At 40.0% G+C, this 21827-nt stretch overlaps 1 protein-coding gene across 1 annotated transcript in view; it reads left to right on the forward strand.

The window, feature by feature from the left end:
- The window catches only part of FGF5 (fibroblast growth factor 5), an 80539-nt gene extending 59095 nt beyond the window's left edge, over positions 1-21444 (forward strand). Inside the window, exon 3 of the mRNA XM_044279362.1 lies at positions 20656-21444. Within this exon, the coding sequence (XP_044135297.1) occupies positions 20656-21006 (351 nt within the window). The 3' untranslated portion in view covers positions 21007-21444. The remainder of the gene's footprint in view (positions 1-20655) is intronic.
- Positions 21445-21827: the final 383 nt, after the last annotated feature.

A 21827-nucleotide genomic window follows, 5' to 3' on the forward strand; every position in this document is an offset into this window, starting at 1 on the left:
TTAGCGGAAATTTTTTGTTTGTTTTTGTTTTTGTTTTTTCTTACCAAGTCTCATATTCCACTAACTTGTGTCAAAAAATAAAATCTCCCATGAACTCACCATACCCCTCACGGAATCCAAATGCGTAAACATTTTTAGACATTTATATTCCAGACTTCTTCTCACGCTTTAGGGCCCCTAAAAAGCCAGGGCAGTATAAATACCCCACATGTGACCCCATTTCGGAAAGAAGACACCCCAAGGTATTCCGTGAGGGGCATATTGAGTCCATGAAAGATTTAAATTTTTGTCCTAAGTTAGCGGAAAGTGAGACTTTGTGAGAAAAAAACAAAAAAAAATCAATATCCGCTAACTTATGCAAAAAAAAAAATTTTCTAGGAACTCGCCAGGCCCCTCATTGAATACCTTGGGGTGTCTTCTTTCCAAAGTGGGGTCACATGTGGGGTATTTATACTGCCCTGGCTTTTTAGGGGCCCGAAAGTGTGAGAAGAAGTCTGGGATCCAAATGTCTAAAAATGCCCTCCTAAAAGGAATTTGGGCACCTTTGCGCATCTAGGCTGCAAAAAAGTGTCACACATGTGGTATCGCCGTACTCAGGAGAAGTTGGGGAATGTGTTTTGGGGTGTCATTTTACATATACCCATGCTGGGTGAGAAAAATATTTTGGTCAAATGCCAACTTTGTATAAAAAAATTTGAAAAGTTATCTTTTGCCAAGATATTTCTCTCACCCAGCATGGTTATATGTAAAATGACACCCCAAAACACATTCCCCAACTTCTTCAGAGTACGGCGATACCAGATGTGTGAAATTTTTTTGCAGCCAAGGTGGGCAAAGGGGCACATATTCCAAAGAGCACCTTTCGGATTTCACAGGCCATTTTTTACAGATTTTGATTGCAAGGTACTTCTTACACATTTGGGCCCCTAAATTGCCAGGGCAGTATAACTACGCCACAAGTGACCCCATTTTGGAAAGAAGACACCCCAAGGTATTCCGTGAGGGGCACGGCGAGTTCCTCGAATTTTTTATTTTTTGTCACAAGTTAGCGGAAAATGATGATTTTTCATTTTTTTTCTTTTTTCCTTACAAAGTCTCATATTCCACTAACTTGCGACAAAAAAATAAAAAATTCTAGGAACTCGCCGTGCCCCTCACGGAATACCTTGGGGTGTCTTCTTTCCAAAATGGGGTCACTTGTGGCGTAGTTATACTGCCCTGGCAATTTAGGGGACCATATGTGTGAGAAGTACCTTGCAATCAAAATGTGTAAAAAATGGCCTGCGAAATCCGAAAGGTGCACTTTGGAATATGTGCCCCTTTGCCCACCTTGGCTGCAAAAAAGGGTCACACATGTGGTATCGCCGTACTCAGGAGAAGTTGGGGAATGTGTTTTGGGGTGTCATTTTACATATACCCATGCTGGGTGAGAAAAATATCTTGGTCAAATGCCAACTTTGTATACAAAAATTGGAAAAGTTGTCTTTTGCCAAGATATTTCTCTCACCCAGCATGGGTATATGTAAAATGACACCCCAAAACACATTCCCCAACTTCTCCTGAGTACGGCGATACCACATGTGTGACCCTTTTTTGCAGCCAAGGTGGGCAAAGGGGCACATATTCCAAAGTGCACCTTTCGGATTTCGCAGGCCATTTTTTACACATTTTGATTGCAAGGTACTTCTCACACATATGGTCCCCTAAATTGCCAGGGCAGTATAACTACGCCACAAGTGACCCCATTTTGGAAAGAAGACACCCCAAGGTATTCCGTGAGGGGCATGGCGAGTTCCTAGAATTTTTTATTTTTTGTCGCAAGTTAGTGGAATATGAGACTTTCTATGAACTCACTATGCCCATCAGCGAATACCTTAGGGTGTCTACTTTCCGAAATGGGGTCATTTGTGGGGGTTTTCTACTGTTTGGGCATTGTAGAACCTCAGGAATCATGACAGGTGCTCAGAAAGTCAGAGCTGCTTCAAAAAGCGGAAATTCACATTTTTGTACCATAGTTTGTAAACGCTATAACTTTTACCCAAACCATTTTTTTTTTGCCCAAACATTTTTTTTTTATCAAAGACATGTAGAACTATAAATTTAGCGAAAAATTTATATATGGATGTCGTTTTTTTTGCAAAATTTTACAGCTGAAAGTGAAAAATGTCATTTTTTTGCAAAAAAATCGTTACATTTCGATTAATAACAAAAAAAGTTAAAATGTCAGCAGCAATAAAATACCACCAAATGAAAGCTCCATTAGTGAGAAGAAAAGGAGGTAAAATTCATTTGGGTGGTAAGTTGCATGACCGAGCGATAAACGGTGAAAGGAGTGTAGTGCCGAAGTGTAAAAAGTGCTCTGGTCATGAAGGGGGTTTCAGCTAGCGGGGCTGAGGTGGTTAAAGCTATTCCTTTCACACTGCACTTCTCTACCTGACCTGACCTGCAGAAGCATCAAGAAATAGGGCCACAACACTTTCTCTTGAATAATGCAACCACAGAGTCCAACATCAGACTACGCTCTTTCTATAGGTTGCTGTACTTACAGTTTTTGTCACCACAGGTCTCTTCTGCAAGATATTGTATGGTAGGCATATCCAAGATCTGCCTTTAGGGTTCGTCCAGGGCTGGAAGCCTTTTTCTCTCTGGACAATGCCTGCTATGGAGTTCATAAGCTTCTGATTAAGCAGTTTATCTCCACAGTGCTTTTAATTGCACCTCCTTTCAACACAGGTATGCTTCACAGGAACATTTTTGCATATACACTCATAAATGTCCCAACATCTACTGTCTGTAGACTAAATAATTTCTTTCTGTTCTCGCTGCTATTCTCTGTCTGACTCTAGTATACAGCCCCATCTAGTGAATGGTAATTGCAGCCTTTTAACTGTTATCTGCTTTTTGCACAGAAAATGTATACTTATGCCATAAATCACATTTCCAATCTTGCAGTGTATCCCTATAAAATGCACATAAAACCTGTTTCCAGTAGAAGACTGCCTTAGCATTGGGATACTGCATATGTCTAGTGTAGTTGTCACCTAAAGGCTCTGGAACCCAATATTTAGAACCTTATTAATAGGCCCATATAACAGTGAGGGGCGTACATTATTCTAGTGTATGGACACAATGAGGTCAGAGTTGTAATAATTCAGTTGGCTTTAAGCTATAGAAATATGGGTCAGTACATCTGTAAAGGAAAAGATCATTTAGCTTGGAGTTGGAACAACTCCATTGTGCCTATTTCCCCTGACAGCGTCTCGATTTTGGGTTATATTCTCTGAACATTGGCTTTCAGAATTTCAAGTTAGCATTCTTATGACATACTGTATTATCGCCAGCTGCTACCAACTAACTCTCTCCTGTTTGTAAGTGGGACCCTTAGTGACTAGCAATAATCCTTTTTATGCCAGTCACTAAGGGGGCTTAGGCTAGGTCACCGTTTTTTTTTTCCTAGCAGCCTAATCTAAGTGTTGCACATACTGTATCGCCTGTGCAGGAAAGAGCAGGATCTCAGCTGTTTTATTACAGCCATGCTTCCATCCTAATGGCCAAAATCATCAGAGCCACACTTAATCTCTTAGATGGTAAGTAACTTCAGAGGGAGGAGCCTCCCTCTGTCACCCATTGGCACCCACGCGAATGCGATCATGGGGTCTTAATGTTTTTATATAGTAGTCTAATGAAGAACCCCAGGATTGTCGTCTGTGTATGCCTATTAGGCCATGCCAGAGGCCTAATAGATTGCCTGTCAGTTTTCTGACGTCAAGAAATTGTATGTTAAAGTCCCCTTGTGTTATAATTAAGAGTTAAATAAAGTTTTCTCCAAGTAAATCATACTGAGCCATATTACATACCTATGTTGTATCGGCATGTTTACAGTCTGTCAGGTGAGGGTACACAAACTGTTGTCACTCAGAGACAGCCCATATTTAGGGGTCCCAAGAGGGACCCTTCTGCCACAGGGATGATTTTAGACCAGTAGACCACCAGGTGACTGGCATTGGCAGCACTAACCTTTACTGGTTCATTATTTCTCACCTGGCACTTTTGGCTATTAGTGCAGCTATTACATCTGCAGCAATCCTCAGGCCAGTCCACCCTGCTGCAGCCATCTCATATCACTGAAGCCATCACCTACACCTGCAATATATCTTTGGATCTACTTTGGCACACCTAGGGGTACATTTTTTGCTACGGTACCGCTTTTATATGGGACGGTCTCCTCTGTGACTGTTCCTTTATAGCTGGAGTAGGCACTCTTCTGTTACATACAAAATGTATAAAAAAAAAATGGCTGTGGCTGTCTCCATCCTGGACGAGACACACTATGGGTAACATATATTCACTTGATATATGTTATTACCTATGTGGTCTCCTCCAGTGATGTTGCCATTTTTCCTGCATTGCTATTTTGAAACATTTCAAATTGTCTTAATTGTTCAATAAAGTATTTTTCATGATTATCATGCGAACTGGCAATTTTTGTAGGTTTACTCTTCTGCTACAGTAGCAGCCCTGGTCAGAGGCTGCATTTTCATAGGGAACCGCTCTGATCACTATGGCTGAGGGTCCATCCTACTCCTTGCGTTACACAAAGGAACTGGCATTTTCTTCTGCTCTGCTTTCCACTGGCTGGATATTGCCACTACATTCCTTTAAAGTTAATAAATTAGGCTAGCACCTCTTCCTGGCATATCAATCCAGAGCAAGAGCCTCATTCATTTGGGGGTGTGGTGCTCTTTTAAGGTGGGTGTACGCCACCTTATAATCATTTAAATATTTGAGCCCTGAAAAAATCTTGTTTGTGAAAATTAGGTTTGGCTGACAACACCATGAGGCTGTTTTGCATATGTAATTTGTATTCAATAAACCCTGTGCGAAAGAAATCCATGATTTGGCAATGTTTCACTATAGTAGCTGTGTCCCTGTTACTTTAGAGATTTAGAAGACAATGTTCCTGCAATTTGGAGATCATCACTAACAATGAAGTTGTTTGATCAGCAGTTGCCTTTATCTTAATCCTTTATTGACCACTCATAAGCCTTTTCATGGCGGTCACTAAGGGGCCTTAGGCTGGGCCCAGTCTAAGCGCTGCACGTGTCCCCAGTGCAGCGGGGAGCCGGGGCCCAGTTCTCAGATGAGAGCCGCAGCCCTGCTCTAACAGCCTGGACCGGCAGGTGTGCCAATCCTGGCTGTTTAACACTTCACAAGCCAGGGGCAATGGCGCCCACTGCATGTAAAGCGGTGACAAGGGGAGCGGACTCCCTCTGTATCCCATTGGCACCCCGCAAATGCGATCGCGGGGTGCCGATGTGTGTGAAGGCTGGCTGGGGTCTCGTGTAGGCCCCAGACCAGCCTTGAGTCGTTTCCAGCAGGCTGCGCCTCTCTGGCCAGCCTGCTAGTCAATATGAGAATAGCACTGATATTAAAATGCAATGCACTATACAGATAATGCATTGCATTTTAAAATCAATCAGAATGCTGTCTGTTATAGTCTCCTTGTGGGACTATTAAATGGTATAAAAAAAAAAAAAAAAAAAACATTTATTCAATAAAAATATTCCATTAAAATAATTAATTTATTAATTTAAAAAAATTGCTAAAAAAAATAAATCTCCCCCTTATGATTGGTATTGCCATGTCCGACCTGGACTACATAAATAATCCCCTATGGTAAAAAAAAAAAAGACAGAATTGCTAGTTTATTCTTAGTTGCCATCAAAAAATGTGATAAGCAAATCAAAAAGCTATCCCATAAAAATCAAGCTTTTACACAACTCCATAGAAAGACTCTCATTGCATTCGTTGGTAGCCATTTGGTACCAGGAGAGGTGTGGAGTGGGCTCGGCATGCATGTTGATACCTGCATTCCCTGGATTTAATGGAGGCCATTTTGGCACCAAAGAAGACAAAAATTAAGGTGGGCCCAGCATGCATGTGGAAACTCCCTGAATTGTATGGTAGCAGTCATGGTACATAACAGGTAGAATTTAGTGTTAGGTTCCTGTCTTACAGAGATCGCCTTGAAGTGTGGCAGACGGGCCCAAATAATTTTGTACAAAATGTATTTGCCAAGCATCTCTAATTTACATGATAAGCATAGCATTAGAATACTTTTTTGTACTCTATTTGCAGAGAGCTGTTGCATTGTATTTTTTTGTTTGTATTTGGTATCACTTTAATCGTAGTGACCCTGAGAATAAAGATATTGTGTTATTTATACCGAAAAATAACGCAATTTTCCATCGCCCTCCCAGAAAGAGTTAATAAAAGTTATTCAGAAAGTTATGTGTACCCCAAAATGGCGTCATTAAAAACTATAACTTGTCTCACAAAAAACAAGCTCTCATAAAACTTTTTAAAGATTTTTATGTAAAACATATTTTCTTTAGAATTTTCAAGGATTTTTTTATGTTTTTATGTTTCATGGGCCTAACTATATTTAAAAAATAATTCTAAAATCATGCAGTTTTCACAATAGGCCTAAATACATCAAGACTTCCTGTTTTTTCAAAGCCGTCACAATGGCCATAAACACAATTGATAAGAGGGAACCCCATTGACTCCTATAGGAGATTTTTCTAGGAAGGCTCTGTGACCTGTGCAGGGGTCAATAGAGAGTAGATAAACTGTGATATCACCTGTTGTGCATGGTTGATTCAATCCACTTCAGTGCTAACTCAAAACACCTGATTGGTACCATTCACATACTTGTCCCTAGCTTTGGATTTCCTCTCTGATGCCACAGACTACTCAGCAGAATTAGCAGCCAGATCTATTGTCCTCTCCACTGCTGGGTATATGACCATGTGGCTAAAACAATAGCAAGTGGATAGCTCATTCAAAAACCTGGCCTGTGCCATGGAGTTCCTGCCATGGTGGATTTTTGGTTCCCTATTAAATGATCTGGTAGAGAATTTGTCAAATTAAAAAGGCTAAACTTTGGGAATCCTATCTTGCTGTAGACGGAAAACTTTACATAGAGGATCTGTCCTTCTTAATGTTCATTCCTTCAATACAGAGAGCCAAGACCCTGGTCCTTCCAACTGAAAAAAAGATAGTCTTATTGCTGGTTATAGGGCAGTCATTGTTCTACCAAATAAGAAGACTTCTGGTGCCTTAGCTTCCCTAGTTGAGGGAGGACTTTTTTTTCTCCTTCCATCAGTGGCAATCGAGGATGAGTGGATCTTTGGTATAATACAATATGGTCTAATCATGGATTTAATAACCTGACTGATAGATAAGTTTGCTTCAGCTTCTGAAGCCGAAGTTTTATCAAGTATGCACATATCATTGAAAATGGTGTCCCCAATTTTACATTAGACAGTAGAGAGCACTGCAGGGCAGGGAAGAGGAAGACAGAGAAGTGCAAAATCCTGGGTAGACACTTCCAAAGTGCCTTGCCTCAGCCAATCCGGACGAAACAGACATGTCATAGTCCCTATGATCCCAAAGAAGAAAAGTATGTCATTCTAAGCTTCTTTACATTGATGCGGCAGGATGTCTCTGCCAAATATAAAGCAAAAAAAGACAGTTATATTTAGACACACAACTGCAAGTTCAGTGTCTTTTAGGGAAAGATAGATTGATTTAATTAATTCATAGAGAGCGAGAGGTTTTAGGACAAAAGTTGTTTAGTGTAATATGTTTTGCTTTGCTGCAGCCAACCCCTGATAATCCAGTGCTTGCATTGCTATTTAAAGCTACAGTACTACTTTTTTTCTAACGCGCAGGAGCCAGCAAGCAGTCCATTTCATATCTAAAAACATCACATGTACTGGTGCTGATGCTAATTTTTTAAGCATCATAATTTCACTGGACACAGAACAGTTGTACCAAATCTGAATGGACATGCAGTATCACGGTCAGCACATATTTTTTCAGCAAAATTTTTCCAATTGTGCATTTGTTTCTAAAACATTTTTTTGTCTGTAATTTCATTAATTACAGACAAATGCATGTACCTGACTGCAATTCTGTATCACTCAAGGCATATTTTATTTGACTCTGTCCACAAAATTCCATTTAGCACAGACTAGTGTACCTCCTCACAAGTGTTGTAACGGGGTTCCGAAGGTGCACTCGGTCTCCCATTAGCCGCAGACCTGCTGCTTAGCTTCGGGAGCAAGGATCTGTGCTTGACCTCATTCCCAGGGTGGCTTTGCTAGCTGGGAGGTTCCCTGCTCCTAAGTCTGCCTTGAGCGCCGAGCTGATCACTCAGTGCTCGACTGGTTGGTCTGTCGGTCATGTGACGCTGGCCACGTCACATGACGCTCACTCCTCACTATAAATACAGGCATCCTGCTGGCCACAGGTTGCCTGTTAATTTAGGTTCCACCTGTGATGTTGTATTTCCTGGCGTACTTACCTCCTGCTGTTTCCTGACGATCCTCTGCCTGCTCCTTGTGTACTTTTCTGCTCTCCTGGTATTCTGACCCCGGCCTCCTCCTGACGATCCTCTGCTTACTCCTTTGGTACTTCACTAGTCTCCTGGTATTTATGACCCCGGCTTCTCCTGACTATTCTTTGCTTGCTCCATTTGTACTTTGTAGCTTTCCTGGTATTGACTCGGTCCGTTCACGTTCTGTTGTTTGTCTGTCTGTCATCCCTGCGCTTAGTTAAAGCTAGGGATTGCCGTCCAGTTGTCCCCTGTCATTAGGACTCGGAAGGCAAGTAGGCAGGGCCAGGGGTAAGGGTGGAGCGCAGTGGTCACTTCTTTCCCCCCCCCCCCCCTGTGTGTGTGTGTGTACGCGACCGTTACAAGTGTAAATGCACCAAGAGGAGCCTCACAGGGAAGAAGAATCGAGTTTAGTGTGTGTAGGTGAGCTCATTTCAGTTTAAAAAATAATTTTATGAAAAAATTGTAATAAAACTTTAATTGTAGAAGTCTATTTCCATTTATTTTTAGGTATTGCCTTATTTAACATAGTTACCTAGATTATGTGGAATAACCAAAACATTTCTTGAAAAAAAAATGTTTTGCAGATCTGTTCTGACAAATTTCTGTCCAATCAGACCAATAGTTGGTGTGTATAACAAAAGATCTGTGTGTGTGTAAACAGCCATCTGACCAATGATTGGTCAGAAAATCTGCCAGGTAATCTGTTGGTGTAATACACCCCTTAGACTTTTGACCCGCTATCTCATTATTCAAAAGGGACAGTAAAATACAAGCGAAAGAAGTCTATAGAGTAGAGCCTGTATTACACAGGCCGAATGAGCAAGCGAGGGAAGCGTAAAAGAGGAGGCTGCTGCTATTACATTCCTTCCTGCTGCAGCTTGGGAAGGAGCGATTACTATGCCATCGCTCGTCCCCATGATGTCTAGCAGTTTGACAGCGGCAGATCAAATTAGACAACACCATCTGCCACCAGCAAACAATGATTTTTAAGCAAGCTTAAAAATCACAATTGCCCGATGATTGCTCATTCATCGGGCAATCGGCAGCAGTATTACACTGCAAGATAATCGCTATAAACACTAGTTAGCGATCATCTGCCAAAAAATCGGCAGGTGTAAAACGACCTTAAGAGACTACAATTTCTAGGTCTCCAGAGAAACTATTTGTAACTGTTAGGAAAAAAGATCTTTTGCAAATTTACTTTTTTTTATTTTGTTTTTGAACTGCAGATATTAGCTGTAAGTCTGTGGGAATTATTAAAAGCAGTACAAACACGCATTTTTTTAAGTGAAATTTTTCTTCACTTGGGTTAGTGCCATTTTTTAAATTACAATATGCTCTGGGTGTGGCTTTTTGGCCCATAGACATCAATATTTTCTTTTTTTTATCTTCTTGAAAAGCATGTGTCAATGTGTTTAATGGCGTTTTTAAATGACATTTTTTTAATCCATGACTTTTTTCATTTTATCTACAGCGGCCCATAGACATCTTTTTTGTAGTTCGAGCAGCAGCAGCTGCACTCTTTCCAGCATAATAATTTTCTTGTTTGAAGCTTTTCTTGCTCTTTTGTTCTCTATAAAATCACAGAGAGGAAGGCTTGTTGAAGGTTTTTTAAGTGGTTTCACCACTACCCGACCTGTGTCATAATAGTACGTCATGGCACAAATGTATTTCATGATCAGTGCTGTACTATTACACCACAATGATAGTACAGGCTTAGAGGCATCACTTGTTACACAGCTAACATCACACTCTAATTGCCAAGATTAGAGATTGGATAACTGTAAGCATTCGGTGCACAGAGGTACCTTTATCAGGCAGGTTTACAAAAGAATGATGTATCACCCCATGTGCAAATGTGTAAGGCCAAGCTCACACTTCAGTTATTTGGTCAGTTATTTCCATCAGTTATTAGGAGCCGAAACTAACTGACCAAATAACTGAAGTGTGAACTTAGCCTAACATTTATTAAATGTTGTGTTTTTTTCCTCTGTCATACATTTTTTTTATACAAAAGTCGTAAATATCACATATCATATATTTATCCCTTAGAAGAGACCATAAAAACATCCTCCTTTTGAATCCTAGAAGTAGGCCAATTATATATAAATTACCGGTATGTGCATAATATATTGTCTTATGTGTTGGCAGAATGAAATAGATATGTGCCAGGTCACTTCTATTTATGTGACTTAGGTTGCAGCTGTCTAGACCGCTTAACACTTTGTAACAGCATTATTCCTTGGTAACTAGCTGCAGACTAACTTATGTTTTGAGTGATACAGTCTCAACACCATCAGTATTTTAGCCATACATACAGTTTTTTTAAATTTTATTTCAAATGGTGTTACATAGGTATTTTTATTTTAAATAGTTCATTATATTAGTGCCACATTCTATATGAGTGTTACAATGGAGTTTCTCTTGTTACTATTGTTCTATCTGGGCATGCGCCAGCTACTTGTGTGTTTGAATTTGGGCCCTTTGTATTCAATGGCGGTTCACTGTTACTGCGTCCCAGAGTCGGTTTCTTGTGGGTGTGAATTATGGACATTGTGCTATGTATATCTCTTCAGTTTGGCACTGCTAGGGTTAACCTTTCCTGGCTCTGTGTGGACCTGTTTGTCTAATGAGTTAAATTATCCCTGCTACGTATTATCCTTATTGCATGTCCTGCCTCAGTTGTGCAACAAGTTCAGACTGCTTGTTCGGTTTCAGAATTCTGACCTAGTTCTGTTTGCCATTCCCCAGTGTCTGTTACTCTTTTCCATGGATTTGTATGTATCCTGCATCTCTGGCCATGCCTGGTTGATTTGTGTACTGTGCCAGTCTGTTCTACACCTGGTTTTGGCTGTGTGTTTTGCCTGTGCTTATGATGCATTGCACTGGAGTCTCTGACCACTGTGTGCCAGCTGCCAACTACACCAGGACCATTCCTAGAGAAAGCAGCCTGGTAGCTCACCTGAAGCAAAGACCAGATCCTTGTATAGGGGTTAAAGGGATAAAACCAGGGGATTACCAGGACACTGCCCTCATGATTAGCCCTAAGTCAAATGGGTTAGTTGGAGCTGTTTCTAACAGTGGATAAAAATGCAATGCATTCACTTTTTAAAGGGTGTCAAATATGCAGGGCTAATAGTTGCAGCATGGGCAAATGCATATAGGCAGCATGGGCAAATGCATATAATAATGTGAGAATATAACCTATGCATGTTCATAAAGCCATCTTATATGACATGTAGACAGTATGCTTTTAAAGAACCAACACTCTTTTCCCTTATAATAATGTGTACTCATTTCTACCGGGTATAACAGTCTGAGGCTGGGACTATAGAGCGACAAGACACTCTTTTCCCCTATAATAATGTGTAGTCATTTGTAATGGGTATAACAATCTGGGGCCGGGACTATAGAGCAACAAGACACTCTTTTCCCCTATAATAATATGTAGTCATTTGTAATGGGTATAACAATCTGGGGCCAGGACTACAGAGCGTCAAAACACTCCTTTCTCCTATAATAATGTGTACTCATTTATACCGGGTATAACAATCTGAGGCTGGGACTACAGAGCGTCAAAACCACTCTTTTTCCCTATAATAATGTGTACTCATTTCTACCGGGTATAACAATCCGGAGCTGGGACTATAGAGTGACAAAACACTCTTTTCCCCTATAATAATGTGTACTAATTTCTACCGGGTATAACAATCCGGGGCTGGGACTACAGAGCGTCCAGTGTCGTGCAACAGCTAGTGTCCGAAAAGACTATTTTAGAACTGTGTTTTGGCTTTAAAATCATAACCAAATCACAGAACAATTGCACTTAAGTCACAGTTGCACATAACCTGCATTGTGGTCTATGATAGTAAAGTCTTATGTGACCTGCACCAATAGTGTTGGATTTTCTGATATTGTCAGTTCGCATTCACGGCATGTCACACTGAAACATCACTGACAATAATGTGGCTACACAGTGCATTATTTTTCGGTGCTGAGCTACAAGTCAGAGACACTCCATAATCAAGAGAAGTGCTGTTGCAGAACATTATGTCGAATCTCAGTGTATAGCTCTGCCACAACTGTATACACTGGGGAGATCACATATACAACAAGATTTGGACATTCAGTCCAGCTTACCGCTCTTGTCACATGATCCAGTTCATACCACACTCCACCAACGGTGCCCATAATTGTAAACCGCCTTGGCTGTGGAGCTTGATAATGTCCAAAGATGTGTACAGCACTTTGTTCTTAAAATTTTGTTTATTTTCTTAAAGTCTTTATTGAGTCATATTAAAAACAACATCCTAAAAAAGGGTTCGATCCAGATCATCAAATGTTTCAGATGGTCTTCTGTTGTCCTTACTCTTGGTATAGGAGTTTTTTTTTTTGTTTTTTTTTTATATGACTCAATAAAGACTTCAAGATTTAATGGATAGAGTCTTGTATACATCTTTGCAAATTATACACTGGGGGAGATATATCAATGTCACCGTGCCTGGAAAGTGTTTTGGTTTGCACTAAAACTTGGTTAACTTATAACATGCTAGACACAATGGTTTTATAGAAAACTTTTGTGGCAAATTTTTGTCTCAACCAATTCTTGTTTTGTCAAATTCTTAGTTTTTGGCACTTGTGGGCAAAAGCTATACCAGCTCCAAAGAGGTATAACAATTGGTTTAACATTCTGATTCTGTAAAGCACATTATCACAAATAGGAATTTCTGTAGTGCTTTGTGTCATATTTTCTTTTCACCACTTTAAGACACATATAACTATCCAAATCATGTCTGGCACAAACTAAAAGTGGAATATTCTGATGCAAAATATATATCTGCCTTATTATTTTTATAAAATTCTACTGTTACTTACAATCTGTATTTTAACACCATACTTTACAAAAATATTACCTTGAACATTTAAAAAAGTTTTCCAGGAAATTATATACTGATGACCTATCCTCAAGATAGGTCAATAATATCTGATTGGTGGGAGTCTGAGTACCAGCTTTCCTGCTGATCAGTTGTTTAATACTGTGTATACCAAACATGGCTGAGGAAGAGACCACAACTGCCGATTGATGGGGTGCTAGGAGTTGCACCCACACCGATCAGATATATACATGACCTACAGTATCCCAAGGATACCTCATAAGCAGTTAAGTCTTTAAAGAATCCTCTTTAAAATGTAGCAAATTGCAAAACTTAGTAAATAGCTTAACTGATAGACTCCCAATGCATTGGTGTCTATGAGACTCACAATATATTCCTATGGAGACCCTGCCACAGATTGGAGGTATGAAGAAAAAAAATGTAATCTGATAGCTGTATGTACCTTATAATAATTAACCATGGCCACCAATCATAGTCTTTTTTACCCAAGCCACAACCACTTTTGTGTCTTTACTTAAAAAACAAACAAAAAAAAACACTTTTGTACTTGGAGGATGTTTTGCCGTGAAGTCCGAAAAAAATGAGGAAAAACAATTTTTTCCCTGAATAACACCTACAAAATCCATTCCAGTTTAAAATACATGAAAGTCCTATGTTTCCTTCAACAAAAGAAACAAAACACTTTGGGGTTGACTAAGAAACGATCAAAAAAAAAATTCACCTTTTAGAATGCAGCATTCTAAAACTGAAATTTGCCCAAAACACCCCTGTCATAAAAGAGTTAATAGGAATTGAAATAGAAGACCTACCCAGTTGATACTGCGCTGTTAAACTGACCTCATACATAAGTAGGTTTAGCAATTTTTAAATATTTTTATAATATATATTTAACATTATATTTGTTGCTCGGAAGGGAAGCGTTCCTTCCCGGAAAACACCTGCTCGCTAGTGGAGGAGACAGCTGCTATTACATGCAGCGATCTCCGCCGCAGAATGAGGAGGAACGATTGTTATGCCATTGCTTGTACCCATGCTGTGCACTGGTTAATTAGATAGCATAATCTGCCGCCGGCAAATCCTGATCTTTCAGCATGCTGTAAGATCTGGATTGCCCTATGAACGCGCAAACGCTGCAAGATTATTAATCCCATGTCTGCCATTTTACATATCAGAATAAAGGGATGATGAGAAGATGGAAGATCATATGACCCTGTGTCAGTGGGCTTGCGCATTATACCTTGTAGTCATCCTCAGCCAATCATGAGGGATTTAAGGGCTTATGCTCACAAACATATTTTTTGCAGGTCAAATGCGGGCCCATTTAGTTCAAAATGGCCGCAAAAGATGCAAAATGCAGAATGCACAGGGCTGGTATCCATGTTTTGCAGATCTGCAAACAGCCAACGATCGTATGCATGAGCCCTGATATCAGTGCCATGTTTTCTCGGCTTGTAGACTGGAGGACAGATATGTTAACAAAAATAATATATCTGGGCATTGAGGGGGTCATTACAGTGAAGAGAAGACAATACCTAGTCCGATACTATAACTTATTGCGGTCCGTAAACTGCGAATCACACATTGCAGGTGTCAGTGCTTTGTGGATCCGCAATTTGCGGATCCGCAAAACACTTACAGACAGGTGACTGGACCCTTACAGCACCTGTGTGTCTGCGTTTCCGTGTACGTTCCGTTTTTTTTTTGCGGACAGGATGCGGGCCCATTCATTTCAATGGGTCCACAAAAAACGCATACAGCACACCGTGTGCTGTCTCCATCAGTATGTCCGTTCCGTTGCCCCGCATTAAAAATTGTGCATGTCCTATTTTTTTCTAGTTTGCGGACATGGATAGGCATTATTACAATGGATCCGGCAAAAAAAAACGGATCCGCAAAAAAACGGATGCCATACGAAACGTCATCCGTTTTTTCACGGATCCGCAATTTGTGGACCGCAAAAAACACATACGGTCGTGTGCATGTAGCCTGAGAGCAGAAGTAGGATTAACCATTAACCTTAATGATGACAAAATATATAGTAACTTGCCCCTTGAAACAGATCCATAACGTGATGTTAGTTTGTATCAGTCACTGTGTCACCTGAAGATATGGCATACAATATTCCTTGACTTCTGTGCAAACATGGATCCTTAGTGGACCTATTTACATCAGTTCACACCTGAAGAATAAGATACTGTATATACTGTAAATGTATTTGTTATAAACAAGCAATACTAGTGAAAAGTCCTGCTTTATATTGCTCCATTTATTAACTGTGCAAAAAATGCATTTAGATATGCAACTGCATTAACATAAATAGAAAAATATGTATATAATTATTTTGATTCTTACTTCATGGTGAAAAAACACTAGAAACACTAATATACAATGCTACAATACGTTTTTAAGATATTTCTCTATGACAGAACAAACTATTTTAAGAAGAATTTCCTTAAAATGCTTTTATCATCTGGTACCTTTGACAATTTATACATTAAGATTTGCAATGGTAACTAGTGTCTGCAATGGTTAATACCGCTATACCTATGCGGCAGCTTAGTTAATAATATGAGAATCCCACATTAGCTTCCTTACAGTTCTACTATTTCTTAAACGTCGGGTGTGAAAAGATCTCTTTACATAACATGGGTTATCATGAAAAAAAAAAACTGAAGGTTGTCACTCACAAACATTATCATTTCTCAAAAACTGGAGGGCAGATGTCTTTTGGCCGCAAGCCAAACAATGCATAAAGGTGAAACCTGATACAGATGAGTCTGCAGAGCACACTATATTTTCTCATTTAATGATCACAAATGAGGGAAAGTATTCCCTTACACTTCAGAGAATGTGTAAGCCTTGGTATTTTAAATAAAAACAAGCTAATGCTAGTGTGAATTAGCACCACATAACCGTTGCATAATAAGCATGAAAATCTTATCAGATTACCTAATTGTTAATATGGCATGTTTTGGCAAATACAGTAGGTAAGAATTGATCTGCAAATGTAGGATAAATGATCTGATGGACAGTCAGGCTATTAATGCTAAGACTCTAATAAGTAGATATAAGTGGTCAAATCCAAATTACTATGAAGTACATATGAACCATACCCTATGTGATTTCTATAGGGACCATGGAGTGATGGGGTCAAGTTGTGGTTAGTCCCATTCCCTTTTGGTTGGAAAAAACTTATGCAAGAGTTGGCCTAACCGCTTTTGGACCGCTCACAGACTTTAAACGTCCAGGCGGCCTGTGCTTACCTCTGCAATTAGCAGCTGCACGCTAATCGTGTAGCTGCAGAAGCAGGGAGCCAGCCATTAGTGAAAGCTGCGCTCTCCATATAGAAAGTAGGGATGATTTTTACTGGCCCTTCTTTCTCAATTTCTGTATACACAGTGCTCAATAAGTGCACCAATGATCCGATTCTAGCAATCAGGTGATTACTTGGGTCTGGGTGTCTGCACGAGCTGCTGGGTCTCAGCAGACCCAGATCAACCCTGCAGTAAGGTTTTATAGCATTGTAAAGATCAGGCTTGGACTGCCCACAGGGGTACAGGTGAACCACCCCCTGCACAAGTGGCACATAACACAGTAGACTTACTGCACTAAATACAGTACAGACCAAAAGTTTGGACACACCTTCTCATTCAAAGAGTTTACTTTATTTTCATGACTATGAAAATTGTAGATTCACACTGAAGGCATCAAAACTATGAGTTAACACATGTGGAATTATATACATAACAAAAAAGTGTGAAACAACTGAAAATATGTCATATTCTAGGTTCTTCAAAGTAGCCACCTTTTGCTTTGATTACTGCTTTGCACACTCTTGGCATTCTCTTGATGCTTGATGAGCTTCAAGAGGTAGTCACCTGAAATGGTTTTCACGTCACAAGTGTGCCCTGTCAGGTTTAATAAGTGGGATTTCTTGCCTTATAAATGGGGTTGGGACCATCAGTTGCGTTGTGGAGAAGTCAGGTGGATACACAGCTGAAAGTCCTACTGAATAGACTGTTAAGCAGCTAAGTAAAGAAAAACAAGTGTCCATCATTAAAGAAATGAAGGTCAGTCAGTCCGAAAAATTGGGAAAACTTTGAAAGTGTCCCCAAGTGCAGTCACAAAAACCATCAAGCGCTACAAAGAAACTGGCTCACATGTGGACCGCCCCAGGAAAGTAAGACCAAGAGTCACCTCTGCTGCGGAGGATAAGTTCATCCGAGTCACCAACCTCAGAAATCGCAGATTAACAGCAGCTCAGATTAGAGTACAGGTCAATGCCACACAGAGTTCTAGCAGCAGACACATCTCTAGAACAACTGTTAAGAGGAGACTGTGTGAATCAGGTCTTCACGGTAGAATATCTGCTAGGAAACCACTGCTAAGCACAGGCAACAAGCAGAAGAGACTTGTTTGGGCTAAAGAACACAAGGAATGGACATTAGACCAGTGGAAATCTGTGCTTTGGTCTGATGAGTCCAAATTTGAGATCTTTGGTTCCAACCACCGTGTGCGACGCAGAAAAGGTGAACGGATGGACTCTACATGCCTGGTTCCCACCGTGAAGCATGGAGGAGGAGGTGTGATGGTGTGGGGGTGCTTTGCTGGTGACACTGTTTGAGATTTATTCAAAATTGAAGGCATACTGAACCAGCATGGCTGCCACAGCATCTTGCAGTGGCATGCTATTCCATCCGGTTTGCGTTTAGTTGGACCATCATTTATTTTCAACAGGACAATGATCCCAAACACACCTCCAGGCTGTGTAAGGGCTATTTGACCATGAAGGAGAGTGATGGGGTGCTGCGCCAGATGACCTGGCCTCCACAGTCACCGGACCTGAACCCAATCAAGATGGTTTGGGGTGAGCTGGACCGCAGAGTGAAGGCAAAAGGGCCAACAAGTGCTAAGCATCTCTGGGAACTCCTTCAAGACTGTTGGAAGACCATTTTAGGTGACTACCTCTTGAAGCTCATCAAGAGAATGCCAAGAGTATGCAAAGCAGTAATCAAAGCAAAAGGTGGCTACTTTGAAGAACCTAGAATATAACATATTTTCAGTTGTTTCACACTTTTTGTTATGTATATAATTACACATGTGTTATTCATAGTTTTGATGCCTTCAGTGTGAATCTACAATTTTCATAGTCATGAAAATATAGAAAACTCTTTGAATGAGAAGGTGTGTCCAAACTTTTGGTCTGTAGTGTACATATATTCAATGAACAGCACCTCAACCAGCCTATGTTCATATAAAAAACTAGATAGCTTATTAAAGAAACTCCCCAGTTTATTAATATAGACATGATCAGAGCTGAGATGACTTCTAGGTATAGAGGAAAGCTACCAGTGTCCTCTTCTCCCCAGGACCTACCTTCTCAAGGTTGCTGCAGGGACCCCCATATTCAATCATCTGGTAGCATCTTGCTGCTGTGTGAGTGGGTAATATTTGAATGTATCCGTATGGTGGGCCCCCAAAATAAATTTTACTGGTGGGCCCTAAGTACCCCAGTCCAACAATGGTAAAGACCCTGGTGGCTGTATTCCCCCTGTAACAGGTCCTAACATATTCAGCTTTAGTTACAGGAGAATTAGCAATAAAAAACTATTAAAAGAATAAAAAAAGAAATTAGGGTGAGTTCTCATCATCGCTAGTAATTTTTTCTGCTCCGTTATAAGAGTAGAACAATTAAAATAGCGGAAGTGCCAAATTTGGCACATAACTGATATGCTTGGAGCTGAACAGACTCCATTAACTACTGTGGAGTCGATTCAGGTTTTGTTTAGGAACCTATTTATTTACCAGACAATAAAGTCTGCATGCATGTTTTTTTTTTTGTTTTTTATACAGACTCTGTGAGCCTCCAACGCAGATGTGAACAAGCCCTAAAAAGTAATAATAATAAAAAAAATAATGCATTCCATTCCGGAGAGCAAACAGCAGCGGTTTGCTTTCCATCCTGGGATGCGGAGGAAGACGGATCCGTCTTGGCTATGTTAAAGATAATACAACCGGATCTGTTCATAACGGATGCAGATGGTTGTATTATCAGTAAAGGAAGCGTTTTTGCTAATCCCTGCCGGATCCAGCAAAAAGCTAGTGTGAAAGTAACCTAAGTCCAAAATCTCTAATAATTTGGACACAGAAAAATTCTATAAATTATGAGTAAAAAGAGTTAGGTCTCAGTCACACGTCCATGATAACCTCCATGACAACATAGTCAGTGTTTCGTTTGTGACAATGTTCGTGAAAGGTCCTCGTTTGGTCTGTAAGTCAATTTTTTGCCCTCAGTGTGTCATCCATTTTCCATGATGTTTCATACTGTATGTAAAGTTTTTAATGCAGTTATTTATGACCTTTTAGGCTATTGTAATTTTAATGTAAAGTAAAAGTTACATTTTTGTTTCTGTGATGTTTATTATCTCTGGACCCTGACATATTACATGTTTAAGTTGCAAAAAGCTATTTTAGACAGCTTTACTTGTAATACAGTATAAATTAAGGTTTAATTTTCTATAAAAAAAAAAAAGAAACACCTGAAAAAATAAACGTTCCTGCAGAAAACAGTCTCATACAACTATATCAAGTTAAAAAAATTAAATAAATATATGTGATGAGAATAATATTGGGTCCCTAAAGGGGTTGTGCATCTTTGCTGGGGTTTGGCAAACCCCCCTCTTGGGCAGACCTGCGAGGGAAGCCTACTTACCTGCTTCCTGTTCCTTCACTCCCCAACCTTGGCTGCTCTGCTGCTTTTCAAGGTGGCAAATTTCATTTTCATTTTCACCTATGCGTCATGTTAAATATTTATTTGATGCAAGAGGAGCAGGTAACCGCTGCTACCATCGATTGGCGGCAGCTGCTGATATCCTGGGAATGCAGTGGCGCACCCAAAGCCAGGGATAGAAGGAGCATGGAGCCAGCATTGCCGGATTCTACAGTTCACCACCGGATCCCATTGACTGTAATGAGGTCCGGCGGTGATTCAGACGGTTTCCAGCATAAATGCCAGGTTTCAGCCAGACAAAAACCATTGCATGCAACATTTTTGGGTACAGCTGAAATCCAGCATTTGTGCTGGATCAGGCAGCCATATCAGCTTGCTGCAGATGTGAATGCGGCCTAAGTAGGCTTCCCTTTGCAGGTCTGACCAAGAGGGATCGGGGGGGCGGTCTGCCAAAAAACCCCAAAGTGCACAACCCATTTAAGGTAAAACTGGTTCTCAAAGGGTTAATAGATGTAACTATCTATTTATGGATATTTTGACAATTTTAAAAGCATTTTTGTTGAATATATTCATTTTTTCTCTTCTTTACTATAAATAAAAATGTTTATTGTTTTTCTATTTTGCAGCCTAAATTTACAGATGATTGCAAATTTATGGAGAGGTATCAGGAAAACAGCTATAACACTTATGCCTCAGCTACCTACAGAACTGAAAAGACAGGCAGAAGATGGTATGTGGCTTTGAATAAAAGAGGAAAAGCCAAAAAAGGTTCCAGCCCTCGAGTGAAACCGCAACACATATCAACCCATTTCCTTCCTAGGATCAAACATGTAGAGCCACCCGAGTTCTCATTCACTGTTACAGCACCTGAAAAGAAAAAGACTCTGTCAAATCCAGTCAAACCTAAGCCTATGGTCCCCCCTCCAAAGAAGAAAACCAGCCCTGTCAGATATAGGCTGAAGTTCAGATTTGGATAATTTGGGAAACTCGTATAATGGAGAGGATATATCTTACTAAACAACACAGCACAACATGAGGGTTGTGTTTCGCACTTCATTCCTCTAACCAGTGAGAAGGTCCAGTTTCGACTGGTGATATCATAGGTGGCTTTGTTATAATGAAGCAAATAAGCATATGGAGAGGGGGTAGCACACTATGGTTTTATAAGGCTTAAGCCAGTATATATTGGATAACTTAAGAAAATATTTATCGCAAAGAACCAAAGGAGTACTTGACTGACATAAAAGAGCTACAAATAGAGTTATTGTTCTGTGTACACCTTGAGTTTATATGCAGCACACTTGAAAAAATAAAAATAAATCAATTATATGTATTTGGTTAAAAAAACATTTGCAGTTGATTTCCTGTTTTACTTACGTACAGTAGTATATGTCACAGAGCTACTATATGACAAACTCATGAGATTATCATATTGTGTCGTCTCCCACAGAGAATTATCACACCATATCATATTTCCAACTAGTCAGTGAGTAAGATATTTGGAAGGAGTATAACTAAATATTATCACAGAACCACCACCATTAAAATGTAACCTTTATTAGTATAATTATAAAATCTAAATTCATGTCCTACTCAAAAAGTTAGATATAAGGCAGGTGGGACTGGCCTAGGGAAGGATCTTACCCTACCATCTGGGTAACCCTACCTTCAAAAATGGAATGGCCGCAATTATAAGGGAGATCATCTGTCAGGAGCCTCTTGGTGGACCCTACAGTTGCCCTGACATGGGATAGAAACCACCTTCAAAATACCAGTAATCAAAACTGTAATCAAAGAT

This window comes from Bufo gargarizans, chromosome 1, assembly GCF_014858855.1.
Source record: "Bufo gargarizans isolate SCDJY-AF-19 chromosome 1, ASM1485885v1, whole genome shotgun sequence".
Lineage (NCBI taxonomy): Eukaryota > Metazoa > Chordata > Amphibia > Anura > Bufonidae > Bufo > Bufo gargarizans.